This window comes from Ixodes scapularis, unplaced genomic scaffold (assembly GCF_016920785.2).
Source record: "Ixodes scapularis isolate PalLabHiFi unplaced genomic scaffold, ASM1692078v2 PGA_scaffold8__174_contigs__length_109621045, whole genome shotgun sequence".
Lineage (NCBI taxonomy): Eukaryota > Metazoa > Arthropoda > Arachnida > Ixodida > Ixodidae > Ixodes > Ixodes scapularis.
The window spans coordinates 9325576-9351982 of NW_024609883.1; the positions used below are offsets into that span (position 1 = coordinate 9325576).

The following is a 26407-nucleotide window of genomic DNA, read 5'->3' on the forward strand; positions in this document are numbered from 1 at the left end:
AGAAAGAAGTACATAGGACGAGGCGTACCTTGCAACTGAACTTTGCTGAAGGAAACGTTTACAAAAAAGAAAACGGCACATCCGAAAAGATGATGGTCTTTCATTGACCACCTGGAAAGCCTGCGGTCACTGTTGAGTGAGCGTTGCTTGACCGATAGAAGCCTGCTCCTTATCGGATAGGGCAACAGAAGGAGCACTGATACACACATTCGTGCCATGGGCCCTTATTATGAATTCCTCATGTATCTCGCGTTCCAATTTTGTTCCGAATTTTACCGCCAATCTTGGTTCTATAGAACTCCTATCACACTCACACCTGTCACAATGTACAGCCAAGTGGCCTGACGGGGATAACCTGGTGTTGGTGTGTTCTCTAATTTTATGATTAGTGAACCTCCCCATCTGGCCAACATAAACCCTACCGCAAGACAGGGGGACCTCGTAGATAACCCCTAAGGCACATTGCCGAAACTTGGTGGCATGACGCTTGCCGCACACCCCTTCCGCATCACCCGGCACTCCTGCATTGTTTATTATTCGTCATAGCCTGGAAAGTTCGTTTGGGGCCGAAAAAACTACAGGAATGCAAAACTTATTCGCCACCTTTCTGAGGTTGAGAGACCTTATGCACATAAGGCAGGACAACAGGTCTAACTTCAGGCCTTGCCCTCTCAGCCTCATCTCTCCTGACAAGCCTCTTCAGCTTCCTAACCGGCCCTTCAGCAACATCACATTAGGCTCGGGAAGGGTACCCCACATCCCGCAATACGTCTAGCTGCAACTGAAAACTAAAGTTCACCTTGTGAGGGCAAGATTTTTTCAAGGAGGCTGCCAGGCCAACTAGAGGTAATTTCCCTCTTTACGAGCTTGGGGGAGTGGTTCCCTCCCATGGGCACGGGAAGAGGGTCTGCAAGATCCCCATATCGGAAAGCTGGAAGCAAGTGAGCAGGCACAGGGACTTTTTATAGATGTTGTGTGCGAGTTCTACGACCACTCAACGTGAAGCAAGCAGGATGTACGGTGAGCTTCTCAGAGTTGCGTCACAGGTGAGGGATTTTATGTGGAACGAGCTTCGAGCCACACTGGAGACAAAAGCAAGGAAGAAAGTGACGTCCAACGGTGTTACCTTTCTGAAGGATGCAAGTGCACCCTGTAAGGTCACCAATATTCCGAACAAGGGACCCAAGTTTAGCCTTGCGCCACGACAAAAACCTGTGGAAAGGTTGGCATTAGTGAGAATTAACTATGTTGAATTAACCTGAGACAGGGGTACAGAAGAAACATCAAAACGTAGAAGGGAGAGAAAATAGACAGGACGACGTCTCAATCTTCCGCACAACGCCGCTCTACCCCAGTCTCAGGTTAATTCAACATGGTTAATATTCACTAGCTCGCCTGCGCCCTTGCGATTTTTTCTTTGTGAGAACTTTGGCTGAAAAGGCTGACCCACAGGACAGGGAAAGGTCTATTTCTGAAGGTGTTGATGTTCTTGCGCGAAATTTGGCTAGGGAACGGGGGTTTGTTAGTACGAAGGGCATTGTTTCTCATTTCATAGAGAATAGCCTTAAGCTTCTAACTGCTGATAAGGAGGGTGAATTTGTTGTTGTGGGAGGCGACTTGCACTTGGAGTAGTCCCGGCAAACCATTTAAAGGCATTTTAGGCCTGTCCAACTAGTTTCGCTACCTAAGATAGAAACGCAGACTAAGTCGTGCTTGGCTAAAAAAATGCAAGCTTCAAATTAGCTTAATTTATCAGGGTTCTTCACGGCAAAATCTCGCGTAACTGGATGCCCATTTAGGGCGATCATCACTGAAAAGTATTCCTCGCAGCGGGAGGGAAGAGGCTTTCTTTGCAGACATCTTTCGGGGTTGAATTTGCGGAACCTTTTCGCGGGATCCTTTTCTTGTAAGAAACTCTGAAGAAATAATCGAGTGTCTGCTCAGTGAAGACTTGAGGGGGGTAAAAGGAATTTCGATAGATGTGGAAGATTTGTTTTATTCTGTGTCACGTGACCAAACACTGGGGACTGCGAAAACATGCATCGAAGAGAACGGGGAGGTGCCATTTCGCAGTTTTACTGGAATAACTGTTGAAGGCTTTTTAGCGTTGCGAACTCACTACCTCCAGAACACCTTGATTTCTTTTATGCAAAAAAGAGGCGTATGCATTGGGTCGAGGGTGGCGCCGGTACTCTGTTATATTGTTCTTGCTTCGTGTGATGCGGCAATAGAAAAGGTGTTGGTAAAGGATTACAGGCTCAAGCTTTTTAGGTACGTTGACGATTTTTTTTAGTTTCATACAGAGATCCTCTAGAGGGTAACGAAGATAATATGGTCTCTGGATGGCTTGAGGTTTTAAAGAATTGTGCGGAAGGCTTACGTTTTACGCATGAAACCGCGAGCGCCAGGCGCCAGCAATTTATGGACTGCGGGATTTTTTTTGATGGCGACCATGTGTGTTGGGCGCATGAGCCCCTATCAAAGAAAAGCTGCTCCCATATGACTCGGCCCATTCGAAGTTCGTAAAGAGGGGAATTGCCTCTAGTTGCCTGGCTGCCTCCTTTAAAAAATCTTGACCTCACCAGATGAGTTTTAGTTTTCAGTTGCAGCTAGAAAGATTGCGGGATGTAGGGTTCCCTTCACGGGTCTTATATGTTGTTGCTGAAGGGTTGGTTAAGAAGCTGAAGAGGCTTGTCAAAGGAGAGGAGGCGGAGAGTGAAAGTCTTGAAGTTAGACCTGTTGTCCTGCCTTATGTACATAAGCTCTCTCACAATCTCAAAAAGGTAACGAATAAGTTTCGCATCCCTGTAGTTCTTTTTTTCTCTCCCAAAACAAACTTTCCAAGCTATGCCAAATAATAAACAGTGCAGGAGTGCCAGGTGATGCTAAAGGGGTGTGCGGCAAGCGTCATGCCACCAAGTTTCAGCAATGTGCCTTAGGGTTTTCCTACGAGGTCCCCCTGTCTTGCGGTAGGGTTTGTGTTGGCCAGGCGGGGAGGTGCATTTATGATAAAATCAGAGAACACTCCACCGCCACCAGGCAATCCCCGTCTGGCCACTTGGCGGTACATTGTGATAGGTGTTAGTGTCAGGCTCAGTTCAACAGTACTGAGATTGTGGGAAAATTCAAAACAAAATTGGAACGCGAGATATATACATGAGTCACCCATAATAAGGGCCCATGGCACGAATGTGTGTATCAGTGCTCCCTCTGTTGCCCTATCCGATAAGGAGCAGGCTTTTGTCGGTCAAGCTGCGCTCAATCAACAATGACGGAAGTCTTTTTAGATAGTCAATGAAAGTCAATCATCTCGGCGCATGTGCAGTTTTATTATTATTTTTATGTTTCCTTCAGTAAAGTTCAATTGCAAGTTGCGCCTCCTCCCGTGTACTTCTTTCTCTGTCCCTGTGTTCTCTTGGCGTATTTACAACTTTTCGTAAGGTGCTGCGACTCTTCTCGAATATTTGTAACCAGGACCTCGGCGCGCCCGTCATGAAGTTTTGTTACTCCTCGTACGACACCGATTCATCTTTCTAGAAGTAACTGGAGGCTTCCCTCGAGCAGCACTTCGACGCATGAAGTTTCATCGGTCCCGACGGGTACGAAAATACTCGACCACGGCAATAAGTTCGCGTGGTTTGCGAGGACTCGTACCACAGATGACGTCGCTTTGGGTTCCTCCGGAGGGGTAACAGGTTTTCGTAGCGTCAGCCGGTTTGCTCCGAGGTCTATGGCGGCGCCATACTCGCAGAGGAAGTCTATTCCGAGGATAACGTCCCTCGCACAGACTTGCAGAACGACAAACTTTACAGGGCATGTCTCACCGTGGAACTCGACGCGAACAGTGCATCTTCAGAGTGGTGTGATGAGGTGACGAAGACGGCGTCGAAGCCTCCCACTAAAAACGGAGTAGTCCGCAAGTGCCGACGCGTAGCGGCCGTCGATGGTCCCGTTGAGGCTGTTTGGCTTACTGCAGAAGCGTCGCTCCGATGCACGTCGTCGGTCCAGTGGAAGGCCTCCGGCGTTTTTGGAGGCTATTTAAGTGGTCGGTCTACAGTAATTCCCCCTCCAGGGGTTGCCACGCTTAGTTTTCCCAGAGCGACAGGGACGACAGGCTCTCACGACGGTGTCGGTGCATCGGCGACGCTGGACTTGGTGGCGATGGCGGCCGGGACACGCTGCGAGGTGCAGGCGGGGGAGACTGAGTTGTCGGAGGTACTCTTAGATCTCCTGCGGTCGCTCACCGTAGCGTGGGCGTGGGTCATTTGGAAGCCGCGCAGCCCTATTTGCCGAGGACAACGGCGGTAGATGTGGTCGGCTTCCCCGCAGTGATAGCCCAACGGGCGTCGATCGGCCGTCCTCCACATATATTGAGAGAGTTTGGCCATTCATTGTGAGGTATAGGAGACAATTGAGGAGGCGCCTTAGGCCGAAAGCGGGCTGGGTGTGTTCCAGGCGTCTTCGCAAAATTTGAATGCGGCCAACCAGAAGCTGGAAATAATACCCTGGCGGTGGTCGCGTGAAACAAACTTAATAAGTGCATCGGGGTAACTCTCGGTGATTTAAAATATGGTGCACGTCATGTATCAATCACGGTCATCCGAAATCATGGTGGAAGAGTGTGACCAGCGGAACGATCGGCATAATCCGTACGCCAGGCGCCGAGGGCCGGGAGTCTGCCGTCCGAGCGGTCACACTCTGTCCGAGCAAAATATAGTTGAGCGGCAACTTCATTTCTTACATATTTCTGCATGGTCATTATCGAAACATCATGTGCATCTTATTTTAAACATGAAGGGTTACTACATTTAACTCTTACTTGCTTATTAAAACCATACACCTATGATTCAAACTGTGTCTCGCTACCACTGTATTCTTTTCGGCTTCTGGTTGGCCAAGAGAGCATGTCAAGCACTCTTTCTGTGTCAGGTGCAGGCCCTGGCTCTGCCCGCGCCTCCCATCGACCGAACTTTCTCTAAACACGGCTCGGCTTTACACGTCGGTCTTTCTTGGCGCAGCTTGTTCTGAGAGGACGTGCGCCCGATCTTCCTCACGCCGGGAATACTATGGCACTGGAGGCTCACGTCGGGGAGGCAGCATGTACGGACGCGGGGATAATGGTGCTCGTCGGACCATTGCGGCGTAGCTTAGAGCGGGCTCCTCCGGTGCTGCTACGGTGACGGGAGCCTCTGTCTGGAAGGCTCTGTGAACCTCTTCTCGGACGACCTCGGCGAGCAAGAGAGAGAGGACGGGTGATCAGCAGCGGGTAGCATCCTGTGGAGCTTTTCCCGGACGATGTCGCTAACGATCTCCCGAAGGCTGTCGACACCTGCGGTGTTCAGGTTTAGTCGGGAAGATGCGACTGGACCGCTTGACACACGCGTCGTCCGGAAAGGTTGTTCGGCGTTCGTTGCCATGGTGACGGTGATGAAAGCAAACGGTCTTTAGGCTGCGCAGGAACACTGCGCCGCAGCGGTTCGAGCCGCGTGCTGAGGCACTTCCCGTGTGCTCTTCAATCGGCAGAACGCGAACAAAAAGAGTACGAAAGAAGGACTTAGAAGAGAATGCTGGTTTTCTCCAATGCCTCATAATTTGAAGAGTCTTACACGAAAAGCGTGTTTTCTTGGCCATCCCGCGTCCTATTTTTTTTCTTCTTTTTTTTTGTGACATGGGTTTTAATAATTAAACTACCAATCTTTCTGCATCTATCTCTGTTCAGTTTTCCTTCCACTTTCAGGTTTATTTCTGGGGAGCTCAACTCGCTGCTCCTCTGCGACATCAAGGCGCTCGGGCGCTCGTTCCCAAAGGGGTCTTTGTGAACATTAGTTGGTCGAGGTTGCTCGTTATGAGCGTAATGAGTTTGACATACGCAGAAAGTGTATCTCCATGACCTCGGCCTTGGCTGGGGCTCGGAATCTCAGACGGCAGGTTAAAGGCGTTAGTTAAGTCGCCTTATGTTGCCATTGTTCTGGGTCGACCGAAGTCTATATAAGGGACGGTTTTGGCGGGGTGACCACACTCTAAGAAAAAAGGGTCTCGATAGTTTTTCTGAAGGGAGGAACGCTCTTGTAACCTATGTTCCTTTAGAAAGGGAAAAACGTTTGTCTTGAAAGCAAGGTAGCAAAGTTTCTCCGTCGCCTGCAACTCATTGTGGCGGCCCCGAATTGAGCAAATCGAGCTCAATAAGGCTTAACGAGGACGCCACGTCTATTGTACTGGGCGAGAGGAGCAGCAAATAAAAGCATAACACTAGCTTTCCGCGAACCGTATTGATTTCCGACGCCAGCTTCCTCCCGAAGGCAAAGAAACTTGCGTTTCGAAAGCAGTTACTCAGTCTTCTCGTTGTCAGCACTGCGGTGTTAAACGGAGACAACGAGATAGACACAGGGAGCTCCATTTCTTCGACTGCTGCGCGCGCATCACCGCTCTGCCCTCTCTTCTTACGCTACAAAATAAGTCCCGGAACTTTTTGATCACACCTCGTACAATTTGGTGAAGGCTCGAATTGTTTACTTGCAGGCGCCAATTTTTTCGGCTAATCTTAAAACGAGCCACTCGTTTCAATAATATTTAGGCCGTGTACCATACAGAACCCATTGAACTAAGTTCGTGTAAGAGGAAACAATGACCGAATTTTACCAATATACCCGAATTAAGGATAAGGGAAGATTATCCGGATGTCGTAAACACACGTATCATAAACGTCGAGGGAGGACGCAACGGCCCACTGAGACGTGCATGTGACGTGCAACAAACGTCATTTGGAACGTCCCCTCGACCTTCTGTGCACCTTTTCTCGCGGACGTTTAAAGGTTTCATCGACGTCGAAGGAAGGTAACGTCCGGACCTTCGACGTTTTACGACGTCACGTTACAGACGTCTTCGACGTTCTTTCGACGTTTTCTTCACGTTTATGTGCTGCTTGGGATGGAACAGCGGGTTCACGACCCAACTTGCACGCAGGATGGACGGAGAACAAATGTTCGCGATAGGCAATCATATGATGAATGATAATGCAACAAAACTAGTGCGACGAAAAAAAGAAAGATATTCAGGCTCGCATTTAAAATGTTAAGGCTCCTACGCACACTTGCGTTTGAGCGCGGTGCGTTCCCTAGGTACATACAATAGGACGCGTTGCGTCGCGAAGAGCGCTTGCACCGGGCTTGCGCACAGAATCGCGCTGACACGCAGTCAACCGCAGTCAACAGCCAATAAGAACGAGCTATCGTCGCTAGCGGCACCCCAATAGTAAGCGAAATCCACGGCAACACGGCGACGCCCGGCGACAGCGTCGAAGTGGTCGATCTTGGGGCAATCCCGCTGACTTCCCCGAGATTCTGTCAAGCTTGAACCATCGCAGCCTTAGAAAAAGCAGTCCCCACAACTCCCCAAAACGAAAAAGCGAGTTCCGCGAACGGAGAACCACGCCTTGCCGAGTGGCGCGAGCGAACAAGGCGACCTTTCCTTTCTCGGCCTCTGATTGGTCTACCGCAACCCCTGCCGCCGCGTCCAAACTTGAGCCGGTCTCGACGGCGCGCTTCGTACAGCCAGGAACCGCTGCCTTCCGCAAGGACGCCGCTCTTCACTCAAACACGTTCAAACGCCAACGTGCGTTTGGGCCTTTAGCGAGAGACATGAAAACTTCCTTGTCGTTTTAGGGCTCATTCACACTGGAAGCGGATCCGCGTTCGCAAAGCGGTTGCGAACGCGGTTGTATAAGGATTCAGTACAATTGCACGCGCATTTGATGACATCAAATGCGCGTGCAATTGCACTGGATCTTTATACAACCGCTTTCGCAACCGCTTCGCGACCGCGGATCCGCTTCCAGCGTGAATGGGGGGTCAGAGTGGCAGGTACTATGCTTCGTCTCACCTTATTATGGACTATTGTTAGCCGTGCGTGCTAAAAGTGCGAGCCAGTCGCTTTGAATGAAGCCGCGGCGGCTGCACGAGCGCTCGTGCAGCAAGTGCTCTAGTCAAGGCAGTCAAGGGCTCAAGGCTGGCCGCTCGCGCTAGCACAGCCTTCGCGGTTAGTCCATGCTAGGGTGAGACGAAGTATAGCGAGGCGGACCTTATGCCCTGAGTGTAGAGTGCATGAAGCAAGCGCGCCCACGAAACAAAACGATTTTAATGGGATTACCTTTAGTCCCACCACACTACAAACTCCGTCGGGCAGTCTGACCCAAAAGTTTCCGCCGAAGCAACCCAAAGAGCAGTTGCCACCATTAAATCGTGTATACATCTGAAAGAAAAAAAAAGAAAAATAAGTTTTGAAGCCTCGTAGTTCTTTGATAGCATTCTAATAGTTTCCGCGCCTATTAAGTGCGTCGCAGCCTAATATAGGGAGAATTAAACACTGAGATGCTTATACATCAATACTCGGGACGTCATTAATAATTACATAAATAATACGAGAGCAGACTTGGTGTACTTCGATGGTAGAATGCATTCACTCTCAGATAAGCGAGGTAAATCCCGGGGAAAATAAAGGCGTCTAATTTAAGGACACCTACATTAAAAATACGTCGTTTGAATCGTCAATTAAAAAAAAACAAAAAAACCAGAAAGGTAAGGTTTGAATATTCGATAAGTATCGGCTGACCGGAGGCGGGATTATAAAATGTATAAACAGCAGTAAATTTAAAAAAAAGAAAGAAAAAATTCACTTTTCCGGGATCAAACACGTGCAGATATATCAATCTCATACCTCATCGCAACTGGGAATCGGCGAAGTTTCGTTCTATGATGACCTATAGCTATGTAATCTTACGTAATAGTCATATGTTATTTTTGTGGTACAAATAAAACAACCTCGGGTTGTTTTATTAAGTGTGTGTCGAGACTGTTAAAACAATTTCTTTACGGTAATACCTCTTTGCAATTTACTTTGAGGCATAATCATTCCTTTGTGCATCAGAGAACCCATGACGGCTCCGACTATTCCACCTTTTTTTGTTTGGCCACAAACTTAGTGGCGCCATCTATTGGGCAGTCCCGGCACGCTTCCGGTTCACACATATTTTATAAGTTTTTACTCATCATTCTTTTATCATGACAGTGAATTAAGTTTCACATTGCTATAAGTGGTTATTTCCAGAGGATAGCGTGACGGTGAGTATTTGATTTTGCAAAAACTGCGAAACTCGCCGTCTAGTTCAGAACGGAAAGTGGTTGGGGACTATTTGCACACTGGCGCCACCACGTTTCAACTCACGTGAGAAGGAGCGAATAAGGCGTGACACTCAGCGACAGTCTCAAACAAATAAACAAAATGAAAAAGTTTCAAATATGTTTTGGGCATTATTCGAGAGGGAAACGAATCCACAAATTCTGCTAACTGAAATAAAGTGAAACCGAGAACGTACGAGGTGTGATCAGAAAGTTCCGAGACTGATTTGGTAGCGTACAAGGAGAGGGAAGCACAGTGATGCGCACCGGCGGCACTCGACCTTGCTGCGTCATTATGCCCAAGGGCGTCGCTCTGTGAACACTTGGTAGTGTGCTACATAAGTTCATTTCACCACATGCGCCAGTGCAATGGCGACCTCTCCGTAGACGGCGAACCAAAGCGAAAGCGAACATCAATTTTACGTCAAACTCGACAAATCTAAAACAGAGACCTTTGAAATGATTTAGAAGGCTTATGTCAAAAAAGCGGCGAGGTGTGCAAGGTGTTTTGATTCGCACTCGCACCTCAAGAATGGCAGAACGTCGCAGAAGTCAAGTAGAGGTCGGATAAGGTCGCGCTACCGATCTTCGTCTTCCAGCGATGTTCTGCAGTTCTTGAAGCGCGAGTGCCACTTAAAACACATCGCAAAATGCACGTTTTTTTTACACAAATCTGCTGAATCATTTCAGAAGAATCTGTTTCATATTTGCCGAGTTTGACGCAGAACTGATGTCCGCTCTCGCTCTGGTTTGCAGTCTATGGCGAAATCGCCATTGTGCCCGTGCACGTGGTCACAAATACTCGTGTTGTGCAGCTCCCGACTTTCACAGAGGGACGGCTTTGGCATAAGGAGACACGGTGGCCCCTTTCTCCGACTCCTGCGCGTGCATGACTGCGCTGCCCTCTCTTCTTGCGCTACAAAATCAGTCCCGGAACTTTCTGATCGCACCTCATACTTATTTCTTTATATAATTACCTGTACGGAATTAAGTGTGCAACTTTTATGTGTATCATCATTATTATTGCCTATTTAATGTCTGTTGTCATGAGCAGCTAATTGCCTAGATGATGATGCACAGAGAAAGCCTTACTCGTGTTTAAATGTAGGCGCCCTCTTTATGATGTCGTATGCAATACTGCATGTGGGTCACAATACTATTAAGATTGTAAAATTAACAAGAAAAATATCAATAACGTTCAATAGCATCGAATGTAAATACGAAAGAACTCCCGTAAAATGCATGCTACATTTTGACCTGTGAACACCAAATAGATTGTTTAGGATACACAATAAATAGTTATATGTTAGTCAGAGATAACCTAAACTTTTAATATCTTAGTTTAAAATATTGATTCTGGTTTTCCTGTCATCAAAATGTTATAAGGTTCAGATAGGTCTTTGTTGTTTTTCTTTGTTTTTTTTTTTCAACCGGGGGAAAGTTAAAGTAGCCATCAAATTGCTCCCTGGACATAGTTATATATAGCTGTCGTAAGGCTTGAGCATACAAAAACAATTTAAGGAAGATACATTGGTGGATCCTTGGGGAACGCCACACACGTCCCTTTTTGGGGAACACTACAACTGACTTCTCTGTTTTGGCTTTCTCTCCTGGCTTCGTCTTCTGCTTCCTCAAAATTTCTCTGCATCTTTTTTGGCTTCGTTACGGCGCCAGTGTTGGCGTTTCCCAAAAGGGGGACGTATGTGCCGTTCCCCAGGCGTAACGCATTCCCTAAGAATCCACCGATGGATCTTCCTTTAATTTGTTTTTCTGTCGAAGCGGGCTCGTCCGGCCCGCTTCACCCCGTCCTCTGTCGCAAGCAGACCTGCGTCGGCTTGCAGCTTCTTGCGCCGCATTTCGGTCAGCCAGGCTAGGCGCTTGGCAGCTGAATAGACCATTTGCTATATCCCCCAAGTGCCCCGGCCCGTGCTACAAGAATCATGGGAACGGTGTTCCTTCAGCCCCTTAGTGATCGGTAATTCCAACCCTATTCTTGGTTACACAGGTTTTGACCTTAATGCGGAGTCACCCTGAACAAGCGCCTGATACACCCCAATGACCTTGTGGAGGCCATGCCGGGCCAGAAGAAGGTTCGTGCGAACTCTCTCGTGCCAGAACAAGTGACTTTTATTCCGTCGAAAATAACACACGAAGCCGCCCCCGCGGTGGCACAGGGTTGCCTGCGGCAATCACGTACGCGAGGGTTGCGCCCTCTACATCTCCCCCCTCAGAATCACACTAAAGGTCCAACTTCCTGGGACGCACCACCCGTCGGCCACACCTGGTTCTTTATACAGGTGAGGTATCCAAGTCAGGTTCGTTGCGCCGGAGGTTGTGGCTCGTAGGCGAAGGTGGCTGCTGAGGTTGAGCCGATCCTTGAGCTGCAGGTGCCACCAACTCTTGAGGAGGAACCGGTCCTTGAGGAAGAGCCAGTCCTTGAGATGCAGGTGCAGGTGGTTGCCGAGGGGAAGCCCGTTCCTGCGCTGCAGGTGCCGCCGGTTCTTGAGAAGGAGCCAGACCTTGAGCCTCTTCTCTCGCAGTTGGGTCTTCACTGCCTGTCCTGAAAGGCACCAAGTTTCTCCGGTTGCGCTGCCAGATTGCTCCCTCATCTGTTTCCACCACGTACGACCTGGGACGTTGCGCTGGACTGAGGACAGTAGCCTTTACCCGTTCCGGACGAACCCAGACGCGGGTACCGTCTTCCAGCGGCGAGAGGCTTCTAGCCCGATGGCGGCGATCAAAGTCGGTGACTTGCCGACGTTTGAGCTTCGCGGCCTTGGTGGCCACCTCCTCCTGTGGCTTGCTACTTGGTACCAACAGTCTCCCCTCCTTGGGAAGTCTGGTGCGGAGTCGGCGCCCCATCAACAATTGTGCCGGACTGAAACCTGAGGGTCCGGGGGTATCTCGGTAGTTGAGCAAAGCCAGGCACGGATCGTGCGCCTTGCGTAGCAGGTTCTTCACCGTGCGCACCATGCGCTCTGCCTCCCCCATTGGACTGTGGGAAGTTGGGGCTGCTTGTCTGGTGCACGATTCCGTACGGTGCCATGAACCGAGCGAACTCGTGGGACTGGAAGGGTGGTCCGTTGTCTGAACGCAGAGTGGAGGGAATGCCGTGACGAGCGAAAATGCTCTTGAGCACTTGGATGACATGCCCAGCTGTTGCAGAGTTGAGCGAGACCACTTCCGGATAACTGGAATAATAGTCGACCACGAGGAGGTAGGTCTGTCGGTTCAGGTGAAACAAGTCAGCGCCCAGAAAGTCCCAAGGTAGACTTGGAAGCTGCGTGCTCCGAAGTGGTTCTGCTGGATTGTCTCTGTACGACGTGCACTGTTCACATTGTGCCACGAGTGCTGCTATATCAGCGTTGATACTTGGCCACCATACTGATTCCCGGGCCCGAGCCTTGCATCTGTTAATGCCTTGGTGACCTTCGTGAATCAAAGTCAGCGATGTCGCACGTTGCACTGCTGGTACCACAATGCGAGTGCCTTTCAGGAGTAAAGCATCACAAACCGAAAGTTCGTCCAACACGCTTGCATACTTCGTCAGGTGAAGCGGTAACTTTGACTTCGGAGGGAACCCGTTGTGGAACATCGACGCGAGTGCGCGACACTCCCCGTCGCTTGCTTGAGCAGTTCGAAGGTCCTCCAGCTGTAGAGATGCTGCTTCTGATGAGGTCTGAAGGACTTCCGCAGCAAACACTTCGATTGTGTCTACAGGACGAGACGAATCGGCAGGTTCCGTTGGCATACGAGACAGGGTGTCCGCTGTTGCGAGAAGCTTCCCAGGGACATATGACATTGTGAACTGGTACCGCATCACCTTCAGTCGAAGGCGCTGGATACGTGGAGGTACCACGTCCAGGTCCATCTTGCCAAACAGTGAGACCAGAGGCAGGTGATCTGTCTCTACGTCGAAGACCAACCCACGGAGGAACTCGTCGAACCGTTGAATAGCCCATACAGCTGCTAGGGCTTCCTTCTCCGTTTGGCTATAACGTAATTCAGTCGCTGTAAGGGACCTCGACGCAAAAGCAACCGGTCTTCTTTCGCTAGAAGGCTGAGTTTGTAGAAGAACTGCCCCCAAGCCAAATGAACTGGCATCCGCTGAGACGACTGTTGGGTACGCCGGATGATACTTCGCCACACAGCGGTCCGAGACGAGCATCAGCTTGAGCTTGGTGAATGCTGTTTCTTGTTCGTGGGACCAGTTCCACGCAGCATTCTTGCTGAGGAGTGCTCGGATAGGAGCTGCAACGTCCGAAACGTGCGGAAGGAAACGCCCGAGGTGGTTCACCATGCCAAGGAGGCGTCTTGCACCTGCAATGTCAGTTGGCGCACTCATCCCCTTGATCGCTTGGAGCTTGCTTGGGTCAGGACGGATGCCCCTTGCAGATACCATCACCCCCAGGAAGGAAACCTCGCTCTGGCGGAAGCAGCACTTCTCGTTCAAAGTGATGCCTGCGCGGGATAGTCGCATCAGGACTTGCTGCAGGCGGGAGTCGTGTTCTTCGAGAGTGCGTCCGAAGACGAGTATGTCGTCTATCATGCACACAGTGCCTTCCAGGCCTTCCAAAATCCTGGACATCTGCTTCTGGAAAAATTCGGGCGCAGAGGTGATGCCGAAGGGCATCCGACGGAAGCAGTAGCGTCCGAAAGGTGTGATAAATGTGGTGAGTTCTTGAGATTCTTCCGCCAACTTCACCTGGTAGAAGCCTGATTTAGCGTCCAACTTGGAGAACACCGTTGCGTCTCCCAGCAGGCCCAGGACCTGGTCGACCGTGGGAAGGATGTGGCGTTCTCGCAGGACCACCCGGTTTAACTTCGTAAGGTCCACGCACAGCCCCCGGTGGCTTTGGGGACGACCACCAGTCCGGCGCACCATGGTGTTGGCGTGTCAACTCGGCGAATGACGCCTTCTTGTTCCATCTTCTGCAGTTCCTTGCGGACGACTTCCCGCAACGGAATGGGGATGCGCCTTGCCACGCTAAGAGAAAATGGAACAGCGTCTGGCTGGAGGCGGATCTTGTATTCTTCAGAGAGAGATCCGAGGCCATTAAACAGCTTGTCACAAGTCTGAGAAGAGACTTTGACGGTAGGAGGGTCCTTTTCTTTCGATGAGACGCCGTCGACGAATTTGACAACTTGAAGTGCCTGAATGGCTGGAAAGCCCAAAAGAGGCACGGAGAGGGATTTTACCACGTATAGTCTTTGCTGAGTTGACTTGCCTCTCCACAGCAAAGTGGCCATGAAGGACACAAGAACGTTGAGTGGCTGCTGTCTGGCCCGAAGAGAGTGTCGTCCCCCTTGTCGAGGGACGGCGGCAGGTTGGGGAAGGTGTTCGAGACGGCTGAAACTTCGGCTCCCGAGTCAACCTTGAACACTTCCGTGTAGTCGTTGACAGTTACTTCCACGAACTTGCCTTGGTCGGAGTTGCGAACGCCGTACAAACCCAGCTCTGCTACCTGGGTCGACCGTTTCTTCCGGGAACGGCAGACGTCCGCGAAATGGCCTTTTTTCTTGCAGTGGTTGCAGAACGAGTTGCGGGCGGGGCATTCCGAGCGAGCGTGTGAAGCGCGGCCGCAGTAGCCGCACGAGCTAGAGCTTGAGGTGCGCTTGTCGCGTGCTGAACTGTACTTGACGCGTCCCGCTTGTGGCTGCCGAGACTTGGCAGCGTCGAGGCTCACCGGTCGAGACTGCGTGTCGTGGCCTGCGAGCTGGTCTCTCTGCTTTTGGGCGTCTTCTGCTTGTCTCGCCTGCACCCATGCTTCTTTGAGGGTTAACTTGGGGTTGCGGCAGAGCTGGTCGACGAGGCGAGCGTCGCGTAAGCCTACGATGAAGCGGTCGCGGACAAGGCGTTCCACGACCTCGGGTGACGGGTAGTTGCATCTCTTGCAGAGCTTGCAGAGTTCCGCATAGTAGCTGTCCACCGTTTCCCCCGGCTGCTGGACTCGCCGGTGAAACTGCGCCGACTCGTACACCTCGTTGAGGGGGTGAACGAAATGGGCCGTAAACTTCTCTACGACCACGTTGTAGTCCGTAGGAGCGTCGCCGAGGCCGAACATCGCAAGAAGAGGACGAGCTTCCGGCCTCATGCAATAAAGAAGTGTGCGGACCTGAACTTCTCCCGACGCCTGTCGAAGACCGGAAGCGAAGGAGTAGTCCTCGAAAAGGCTTAGCCACGTCGGCCAGGAACCGGCGTTCTCGAAGTCGAAGCGGTCGGGCTGATGCAGTGAAAGACCTCGACATGAAGGCTTGGCGCCGTTTCCTTCGTCGTCAGGCATGGCAGCGAGCAGGACGGCAGCGAGCAGGAACACGGGGGTCGAAAGCCGGGCGACGGGCGAGCGAGCTACGCAGTTACGGCGGAGACGATTCATGCGGAGGCAAGGCCTACGTCGTTAGGCATAACGTTTGGCACTTCTGACACCATGTGGAGGCCATGCCGGGCCAGAAGAAGGTTCGTGCGAACTCTCTCGTGCCAGAACAACAAGTGACTTTTATTCCGTCGAAAATAACACACGAAACCGCCCCCGCGGTGGCACAGGGTTGCCTGCGGCAATCACGTACGCGAGGGTTGCGCCCTCTACAGACCTGTCATATCGCTTTTAAAATTTCTCCTCAATGTGAGCGTTTTTGATACTGCACATGCTGTCCACCCTTCAATCTGGATGGGCTGCAGAAATCTCTTACATTATTATCATGCTGATACTAAGTTAGAAGCGCTAAAAAGGCTATAAACAGCCCCGCGGACCCCGAGCTAAATCCTGGCTTTTGTTGCTGTGAATTATCGGCTTTTTAAGCAATTCCTGCTCAAACAACCATTACGAGAATGATATTATTGAAAGACATTTCTGCAGCTCAGCCAGGTTGAAAGGTGCACCGCATGCGCAGTATAAAAATGTTGACGTAGTCGAGTAATTTTAAGTGATATGACAGGTCCTTGGGGTATATCAGGTGCTTGTTCAGGGTGGCCTCCAATTACGCTCGAAAACTGCGTAACCACGGAGTTGGTCGAAAATTAGCGATCACTAGGGAGCTGAAGGAACACTGTTCCCATGATTCCTGGAGTGCGGGCCGGGGCGCTTGGGAATCCTGCAAATGGTCTATTCGCTGCCTTTCGCTGCTTTCGCTGGTGACCGGTTTCCCGCGCGCGCATTGGCTTCCACCCCGTGACGTCGCCTCCCTCTCGCCTTTTTCCTTCACTACTCTCCTCCTCTCCACGCGGCACAATTCCCTTTCCACTGTTTTGTCCGAAGACGGACGGCGTCAGCCTTTCGCTGTTACGTAGGTACTCACGCTAACGCATGAATAAACTGCAATGTTTTTAGGGTACCCACGTAAAGGTTGCAGTCGTTTCAATAAACAAAAACAAAAGCTTACATCTATTTGAAGATTGTGTCTTTATGGAAACGACAGTAACGGATTATGGGTGGCAGTGCCTTAGACATCCCGCGGAGTGGCATATTGCGCTGAATTCTCGACGTGTCATTAGCTATAGGGTAGATGTTGAAATGCAGGACACCACTTCCTACCTCCATAGAAAACACTCTCTATGTTGACTGAATTGTCTATGTTTTACTAGAATGCATGCCACCGGCGGTTCTATAGCTTTGCCTTTCTAATATTGCTCAGGATTTGGCGGAATAAGTACATCTTGTAAACCCTGAGATGTAGAACGATAAAAAAAGGGACGAACACTATATTTAACAAAGCTGTTAATTTCTGCAAACAGGACAAAAACGAGTGTTCTCCACCATTAAGTGAATAACGTTTTTCACATGCGTCATTTGATATAACGAGACTCGTACGACTTACCTTATGTCCATTAAGATCGCAAATAATGTCTCCACCTTCTGCAACAAGGCTCAAGCACCCTCGTTCCGCAATGTCTAAGGAGGATACCCCTGAAAAGGCTACTTGTTGAAAGGGCGTTGCAATCAACTTCCTCGGATAAGAATAAAGTGAGGCTCACCGCGAATTAGGGATAAATAAATAGATAATAAATAAATAAATACATTTATAAATAGCGTACAAAAAAAATAAATGCCGAATATATGACTAAATATGTAAATCATCCTCAGCAGTTTTAGCACTGTAACCTCAGACGTTTCAGGTGCTGTGCTGGGACGGTAGCGGTTTTGGGGTGAGAAGAGTAGCAGGTTCATGCACAATATTCGCCGGAGAATATAGGCCTGTTTCCCTCGGCCAGGCGGCGCTCTCCACGAGACACAACAGCATGTAAATTAACGCTTTTAAGGCATTTTCGACGGCCCGCAAAAATCGTTTTCTCAAGGTATCGCGCTGCGATTTACTACAAAGCTGCGGGCGGGCGAGCGGGTGGTCAACACTTCCGTCACTTCGTCGAAGCTCCATATTACAATATTGAGCTCATAACTTACATGATCCCAATCGAGCAGTTGGAAACACTCAGTAATCTAGGCACACTACGAGACGCGAAATCAAAAAAGAGGTGCTGTAGCCTGTGCTATAGCGCTCGCTAGACGCGACCATTTTATGCTGACATCCAGAAGCGTCCTTACGTCCTATCATGCCCGATCCAAGAGTGCTTGTGAGCGTCTGTAAGTGTCAGCTCACGTGGGCTAACAAAGCGTTTGAAAGAAATAAAACCAATGACTTAAAATCATGATTAAAAATTAAAACAGCGCAAGGACACGGACAAGAACAAGAAGGTAGACAAACAAAGCGCCTTGTTTGTCTACCTTCTTGTTCTTGTCCGTGTCCTTGCGCTGTTTTAATTTTTAATCATGAAATACCAACTAGCCCAAACTTTCACATTAGTCAACTTAGAATCAAGAAACAACGGTCCAGCTCGGGCCTTCACTGTCATATCAAAAGGATATAATGATTTTCTTCCAACCTTTTGTAATGGCAATATCGCAAATTCATATCGAGGTGGGAGAGCGAGGTGAAGCACAACCGAAACATACAAAAACTATTCGATTTCACTAGTCGAAATCATTGCTGAGAATTGGATTGCTACAGGTACGTTGGATGTTCTGACTCGGATGGATGTTTTGACGCTTTGGATGTTCAGATTCGGGAGAATGTTCCGACTCGTTGAAAGTTTTGACGCTATTCATGTTCCGATTCAGATATATAAAGCTTGCTTGTGGGGTCTTAGATCTATTTTACCTGAAAAGGTTGTTATTTTGTGTAACCGACTTTTGAAAATATGGTAAGCAAAGGCCATGTGTTCCTCGATAAACCTGTATAAATGACGAAGAGACGAACAATGTTTTCGTATTTTCAGGAAATACAAGCCAAGCACAGATAATGAGTGGAATATTTATACTTTCTGTTTTGTCATTTTTCGGTGTAAAAGTACACTGGGAGTGACGCTGTACACCCTGCTACTGTCGCATCTTATCAGAGCTCGTGAAAACCGCTGTCGTGTTCCGCTCTGTATTACACCAAGAAGAACAGGCATGATCAGCGGGGCCGGCTCAATAATGCCGTGAGCTGATTGCATGCTTGAAAACGACATAATGAAACTTACTGCGCATCAAATATTCTTTAGCATGCAGGTATGCGAATGGTAATATGTTCCAAGAAGCTCTACAAAGAACTCATGGTTTTAGATATATATGAGAAGAAATTTCAGAAATTTACTTGAACTGAACGCTTAATTAAGAATAAAAAATTGAAATGTGTATATTTTCCTTCCCTGGTTCGAGCATAGAAGTACATGTCACATGCGGAGGACCAGCAAAGCGGGCGATGGGCTGTGAGTAGTGTCCGTGATAGCACGAGATCAGACGCCATAAGCGGAGCAACCATGGAGAACGGTGAAAATCCTCAAGCTCGGGAGCGGGCTCCAGGTGCCTCTAATAATGTCGCAGCTAAATCCGAGCAAATGGTCCGGAATCGTGCAGCACTAGCGTATGCTCGGGAAGCCAAAGTAATTGCTCAACGAGGGGCAAACGCTGGAGAAACAGGTGCGCACGGCCAGGCCGAAAACATTTTATACTCCAGGCCATATTTGGGGACTGATGAAGGACTGCTATTACGTGTATAAGTCCGATGTGCCCAGTCGTGGTTCATCAGGCCGCAGTCGCTTCGCCCCGAAGCTGACAGTGCAGAATAAACTGCACGCTCGTTAGACCTGTCGGTGTCACACGACGGGATCGCCCCTCTTTCCGCATACGCTCACGCGTGGAGAACGATGTCAAGCTAGAATAAGCATGCCCTTGGTTGCACTTGCGGAAAGATGGCTTCCACGGAGCTTCCACCGCACTGCATAGGCCAAAGGGTTAACGGAGTATAGTTTGTGCCTCGACTTACACTCCGAGGTGCGTCGCTAGGATATTTTACGAAAGGTCCTTGAGTAAAACGCCAGTATTGCCCGAGGCATTCAAAACCGTTTATTGTGTGCGCAAGCATACATCAATAAAAATTACGCATTTTCTGGCAAGCCGGCACACGTACTAGCTTGCTCGTTCTATGGAAGGACTCCAATCAATGAAATCCTGTCAACGTAGTGGAGCACGTCTTGAAATGTCGGAACAGCAGTCGCCAAGTTCCGCAAAAACATGGCAACCTCCTCCTGCAGCCCTTTCTTACCACTTGAACCGCCAGTGCAGACGCCACCGCGAGGGGATCCAAGAGCAGTGCCTGGATCCTATTTTGCGAGGAATGCTGGATAACTTGCAAGAACTGTATGAATTCAGTCAAGTCTGGATGATGAGTTGTCAGCCGGCTGTGCAGTCCGTTACGCCACCCTTCCACCATGTTTGTGGTGCGTGGTCCATCGTTCTTAAAGTGGCCTCAGATGTTTTCGACGACTGTGTTTGAAAGCCAGAAGCTGTCAAAATACTTGGCGAATTGCTCCAGCCGAGCAGCGTCCAGTGGAGATAGCTGTGGCCGACTAGCGAGCAGGTCCCTGGCGAAAGTGAATTGCATCCTTCCCAGAACCGTCGTAGCAAAGTACAAGCGTTATATTTTAAGCTATTTACGTATTTATTTATTTATTTAGTTTTGTTTGCCTAAAAACGACCGAAGTCTTTGTATAACGCAGTGTAGTACACAACAAAGTCATATGAACAATTCGTAACACCATGATGTACAGGGGGAACATCGCACCCGCAGAACAGTCATTCAAATCAACATACACACACAAGAAAGAAACACTTACTCAGCGCTGACTGACAACTCTCTATATTTACACTTTCTCTTCTTCTATTTGTGCTATATGCAAGGGCCAGGGAGAATAACTGTTTTTTTTTTCTTTTCTTTCGATATGATGCTAAATAGTGAACTAAATTGAAATTAATGTAAAGCTAGGTAGTCTAATTCTTTTTGTGACAAGGTTAAAGACGGAGTACTAACGCATGTGCTGTCACATGTCACAAACCTTGTCACAAAAAGAATTAGACTACCTAGCTTTATATTAATTTCAATTTAGTTCACTATTTAGCATCATATCGAAAGAAAAGAAAACAAGACCAGTTATTCTCCCTGGCCCTTGCATATAGCACAAATAGAAGAAGAGAAAGTGTAAATATAGAGAGTTGTCAGTCAGCGCTGAGTAAGTGTTTCTTTCTTTTGTGTGTATGTTGATTTGAATGACTGTTCTCCGGGTGCGCTGTTCCCCCTGTACATCATGAGCAACCAACTCGCCCGAACCTCTGTGTTAATCGTAACACCATGCATACATCCACGCACACAACCTTAAAGGAAAAGGTTAAAAACGATTTTATATTTATGTGTACAAGAGTAACTCAACAGAAATAATATATATAGCTGAGAAGAAAAAACCCTTAGTGAAAACAGCAACAACGGACGATTTATTCTTCGACGTTTCGGCCGGACTCCGGCCGAAACGTCGAAGATTAAATCGTCCGTTGTTGCTGTTTTCACTAAGGGTTTTTTTCTTCTCAGTTTATATATATATATATATATATATATATATATATATATATATATATATATATATATATTGTCACGGGTGGTGAGTCGTGACCAATAAACAAGAAATAAACAGAAATAAATAAACGTTTAATGTGGCGAACTTGTGCCAAAAATAAAGAAGGAAACAGAAGAAGGCAGAGCGTCGCGGGCGTCGAAGTCGGCGTGTCAGCAGAATCGAGCGCTGGGGCGAGACTGACTCGACAAGGTCGCGGGCGGCCTCTTATCTAGAGTGAGTCAGTATCTCGAATATTCGGCGGAGAAGGTTCGAGCGTAGCGCGCTCGGGGCGAGAATGAACAAGCACTTTCTAGAACAACAAAAACAGGGATGAACGATAGTTATGTCCGCAGCAAGAGTGAACGAGAACTTTCTACAAGTCCGTGACCCTGCGCGCGGCATTATCCCCCCCTTTCAAAAGTGCATCGTCCCGATGCAGCACAAAACGAAAAACAGCAAACAAAAACAAATCCAAAACAAAAAGGCAGCAGAATCGCGAGCCGCAGTTCAGTTCACCCGTCGACGAGAGTGGAAAGTTCTATCGTTCGTAATACGGCTTCAGCCGGACGACGTGCACCACCTCGGGTCGCGGCTGACGTCTTGCAGATGGGCGCGTTCCGTCGGGGAGGACTTCGTAGTTAAGATCACCGAGGCGACGAAGCACTTTGTAGGGTCCAAAGTATCGTTTCAGCAATTTCTCACTGAGGCCGCGGCGACGGATGGGCGTCCATACCCACACCCTATCTCCGGGCTGGAAGTGGACGTCCCTGCGACGAAGGTTGTAGCGGCCGGCGTCGACGCGTTGCTGGTCTTGAATCAGGAGTCGGGCGAGCTGGCGAACTTCTTCGGCGCGTTGAGCAACCGCCTGGGCGTCGTCGCTCTCGTTGTCAGATGGCTCATGGGGCAGCATGGCGTCCAGCATGGTCGTTACCTTCCGACCATGTACCAGCTGGAAAGGGGTGAATCCAGTGGTCTCTTGAACCGCCGTATTGTAGGCGAACGTGACGTAGGGCAGCACCTGGTCCCACGTCTTGTGCTCTACGTCGACGTACATAGAGATCATATCGGCGATTGTCTTGTTGAGTCGCTCCGTCAGCCCGTTGGTCTGCGGGTGGTACGCAGTTGTACGACGATGGCTGGTGTGACTGAGTCGGAGGATTTCTTGGGTCAGTTGTGCCATGAACGATGATCCGCGATCTGTAATCAGAACTTCTGGAGCGCCGTGCCGGAGGACGATGGACTCAATGAAAAACTTGGCAACTTCCACAGCAGTCCCCGAAGGAAGAGCTTTCGTTTCGGCGTACCGCGTGAGATAATCTGTGGCGACGATGATCCAGCGGTTCCCTGACGTCGAAGGCGGAAAAGGACCAAGTAGATGCATTCCGATCTGCTGGAAGGGTGCAGTTGGAGGAGAAATAGGCTGCAGGAGTCCGGCCGGCCTCGTCGGAGGTTTCTTGCGTCGCTGGCACTCGTGGCATGATCGTGTGTACAGGTGGACGGTCTTGGGGAGCTTGGGCCAGTAATAGTTTTCACGAATACGGGCCAGTGTCCGGCTGTATCCAAGGTGTCCGGACGTCGGGTCGTCGTGACATGCTTGAAAGATCTCCCCTCGAAGGTCGGTCGGTATTACCAGCAGCCACGGCGAGTTGTTGTTCCCGAAGTTCTCTTTGTAGAGTACACCTGTCCGAATGGTGAAGGTCGGCACGGCTCGTGAGAAAACACGGGGTACGGTACCGCCGCGCCCTTCCAGGTGCTCGATTAAGGCTCGCAGCTCCGGATCGTCTCTTTGACGTCGTGCCATGTCATCGGTGTTCACTGCCCCTAGAAAGCACTCGTCATCATCGTCGTCGCTGCTGCCGGAAGGTGTTTCGACAGGGGCCCTGGACAGGCAGTCAGCGTCGCTGTGCTTGTGTCCTGACTTGTAAACCACAGTCATGTTGAACTCTTGTAGCCGGAGGCTCCATCGAGCGAGGCGTCCTGACGGGTCCTTGAGGTTCGCAAGCCAGCAGAGCGAGTGGTGGTCCGTGACTACGCGGAACGGGCTTCCGTACAAGTACGGACGAAACTTCGTGATTGCCCAGACGACCGCAAGGCATTCTTTCTCAGTCGTGGAGTAATTTCTCTCTGCCTTGGACAGTGCCCGACTTGCGTAGGCGATGACTCGTTCGGTGCCTTCTTGTACTTGAACTAGTACCGCGCCAAGTCCTGCGTTACTTGCGTCAGTGTGAATCTCGGTGTCCGCATCCTGATCGAAATGTCCAAGAACCGGAGGCGTCTGGAGTCGTCGCTTCAGCTCGTCGAATGCCTGCTGCTGTTCCTCGGCCCATTCGAACCTCTCGGCGTCCTTCGTGAGGTTTGTGAGCGGTGCGGAAATCCGTGCGAAATCCCGAACGAAGCGACGATAGTAGGCGCAAAGTCCAAGGAATCTTCGCACGGCCTTTTTGTCTGTCGGCACTGGAAATGACGCGACGGCGCGAGCCTTCTCAGGGTCTGGGCGCACGCCTTCGTTGCTAACCACGTGACCCAGAAACTTCAGTTCGTCATAAGCGAACCGACACTTTGACGGCTTGAGGGTGAGTCCAGCGGTCCGTATGGCTTGAAGAACAGCTCGGAGTCGTCGCAAGTGCTCGTCGAAGTCGCTGGAAAACACCACGACGTCATCGAGGTAGACCAGACAGCTCTGCCACTTCAGTCCTGCTAGTACGGTGTCCATAACACGCTGGAAAGTTGCTGGCGCCGTACATAGTCCGAAGGGCATTACCTTAACTCGTACAGCCCATCCGGCGTGACGAAAGCTGTCTTCTCTCGGTCCCGTTCGTCGACTTCGATCTGCCAGTAGCCGCTCTTCAGGTCCATCGATGAGAAGTATCGAGAGGGGCGCAGCCGGTCTAACGTGTCGTCGATTCGGGGGAGTGGGTAGACGTCTTTCTTCGTCACCGCGTTCAGCTGCCGGTAGTCCACGCAGAACCGAAGCGTTCCGTCCTTCTTCTTAACCAGTACGACTGGAGAGGCCCACGGACTGCTTGATGGCTGGATTATGTCGTCGTTCAGCATCTCTTGAACTTGCTCCTGGATCACCTCCCTTTCTTTAACGGAGACTCTGTACGGTGATCGATGCACAGGGCGCGCGTCGTCCTCGGTAATGATGCGGTGCTTCGCAACGGCTGTTTGGCGTACCTTCGACGACGTCGCAAAGCAGTCACGGTATTCGGCGAGGAGGTTCATCAGCTGCCGTCGTTTTGGGTCCGGAAGCTTAGGGTCGATGTCGAGTTGCGCTGGCGACGTACCGTCTTGCTGAGGTGGCGAGGATTCATCAGTAATGGCGGCGATTTCGGCGGAGTTTCGGAGATCCTCGACGTGGCCAACGGCTGCACCTTTCGTGAGGTGTTGCGTTTCATTCCGGAAGTTCGTCACGAGGACCACAGTGCGGCCATCCTGAAGTTCAGCTACTCCTCGTGCGACGCCTATTCCTCTTCCCAGGAGCAACTGGAGGTTACCTTCCAGAAGAACTTCGCTACGGGTAGCTGCATCGGTCACGACAGGTACGACAACACTTGATCGCGGCGGCAGATTCACGTGGTCGGCAGCGACTCGGACGGCGGCTGACGCAGTTTGGAGTTTCTCTGAAGGCGGAACAGGTGTCCGCAGCGTCAATCTGTTTTCTCCAAGGTCGATGACGGCGCCGTATTCACACAAAAAGTCCATGCCGAGAATGACGTCTCTGGAACAGTCTTGTAGAATGACGAATTTCACAGGACACGTCTCGCCGTGAATTTCGACGCGAGCGGTGCACCTTCCGACAGGCGTGATGAGGTGTCCTCCGGCGGTTCGTATCTGCGGTCCATCCCACGGCGTCGTGACTTTTCGAAGGTGGCGAGAGAGCCTCCCACTCAATACTGAGTAGTCTGCCCCGGTGTCAACGAGTGCCGATGCGTTTTGGCCATCGATAACAACGTTTAGGTTGTTGGACACCGTTGCAGGCGCGTCGGTGCAATGCGGGGCGTCGAGAGAGTGGGAGCGCTCCGGCGTTCTTGGAGGCTGTTTGCTTCCGTCGTTTTCGGCAACGTCACCTCCAGGCGTTGCCGCACTCAGTTTTCCCGACGACGCAGGGGAGACAGGCTCTCTCGGCGGGATCGTGGCGCTGGGGAGGCTGAACGTCGTGGCGATGGGGAGCGAGCTTCACGGCGGAGAGACGACACTGGGGAGGGGGAACGTCGGAGGTACTCCTCGATGTCGTGAGGGCGTTCGCCGTACCTCGGGCGTGGGTCGTTCGGGTGGAACCCACGCAGGCCCATTTGCCGGTAGGGACAACGACGGTAGATATGGTCGGCCTCCCCGCAGTGGTAGCACAACGGGCGTCGATCGGCCGCCCTCCACACGTCGGTCTTTCGTGGAGCAGCTTGTTCTGGGCTGACGTACGCCCGATCTTCATGGCGTCGTGAATACTGCGGCGCTAGAGGTTCACGTCGAGGTGGCGCCGTATACGGGTGAGCAGGGGGCGGTGGTCGTCGGGTAGCTGCGGCGTAGCTCAGCTTCGGTGGTTCAGGAGCGGCGCTGGCGAGAACTTCTGGCTGCAGCGCCTGCTGAAGTTCTTCCCGGACAATCTCGGCGACTGAGGGCGTATCCAGGCTTGTGGCAGCAGGTAGCAACTTCTTCAACTCCTCCCGGACGGCTTCACGGATAAGGTCACGGATGTCGGGGAGGGTGGTGCCCAGGTCGGATCCAGATGTCGCTAGAGTAGTTACGCCAGGGTGTCGTTGGTAGTGTCTGGCGCGGGCTAGCAAGGCCCGTTCCATATTTGTCGCCTCCGTGATGAACTCGTCGACTGTGGTTGGGGGATTCCGGATGAGACCGCCGAAAATCTCGCTTTTCACACCCCTCATCAGGTGGTGCAGCTTCTTCTCCTCGGTAGCCTGAGGATCGGCGCGGGCGCTTAGGCGGAGAACATCCTCCACGAAGCCGGTGATGCTCTCGTTGGGGCCTTGAGTCCTGGTGCGCAGTAAGTCTTCGGCTCTCTCTCGGCGGTGCTGGTTGACAAATGTCGCCTTCAGCTGGCTCTTGAAAATGTCCCAGGATGTCAATGAAGACTCGTGATTTTCGTACCAGCTTCTGGCAGTCCCCTCGAGCGAGAAATACACGTTTTGCAGCCGTTGCTCGTTGGTCCAGCTATTGTGGCGGGCGACGCGTTCGAATTGGTCGATCCAATCTTCAACGTCTTCGTGGAGTTCGCCGTGGAACGGAGCCGGTGTCCGAGGAGCGACGGGTAGGTAGACGATGGCAGGAGCGGCGGGGGCCTGCGATTGGTTGTCCA

The 26407-nt window shown here is 50.7% G+C and overlaps 1 protein-coding gene across 1 annotated transcript in view; it reads right to left on the minus strand.

Annotated features, from left to right (window-relative positions):
* LOC120837646 overlaps window positions 1-26407 on the minus strand; it is a 53378-nt gene that overhangs the window by 20793 nt on the left and 6178 nt on the right. Inside the window, exons 2-3 of the mRNA XM_040207153.1 lie at window positions 16989-17077; window positions 8146-8247 (exon numbers count right to left, since the gene is read on the minus strand). Coding sequence (XP_040063087.1) covers window positions 8146-8247; window positions 16989-17077 — 191 coding nt within the window. The remainder of the gene's footprint in view (window positions 1-8145; window positions 8248-16988; window positions 17078-26407) is intronic.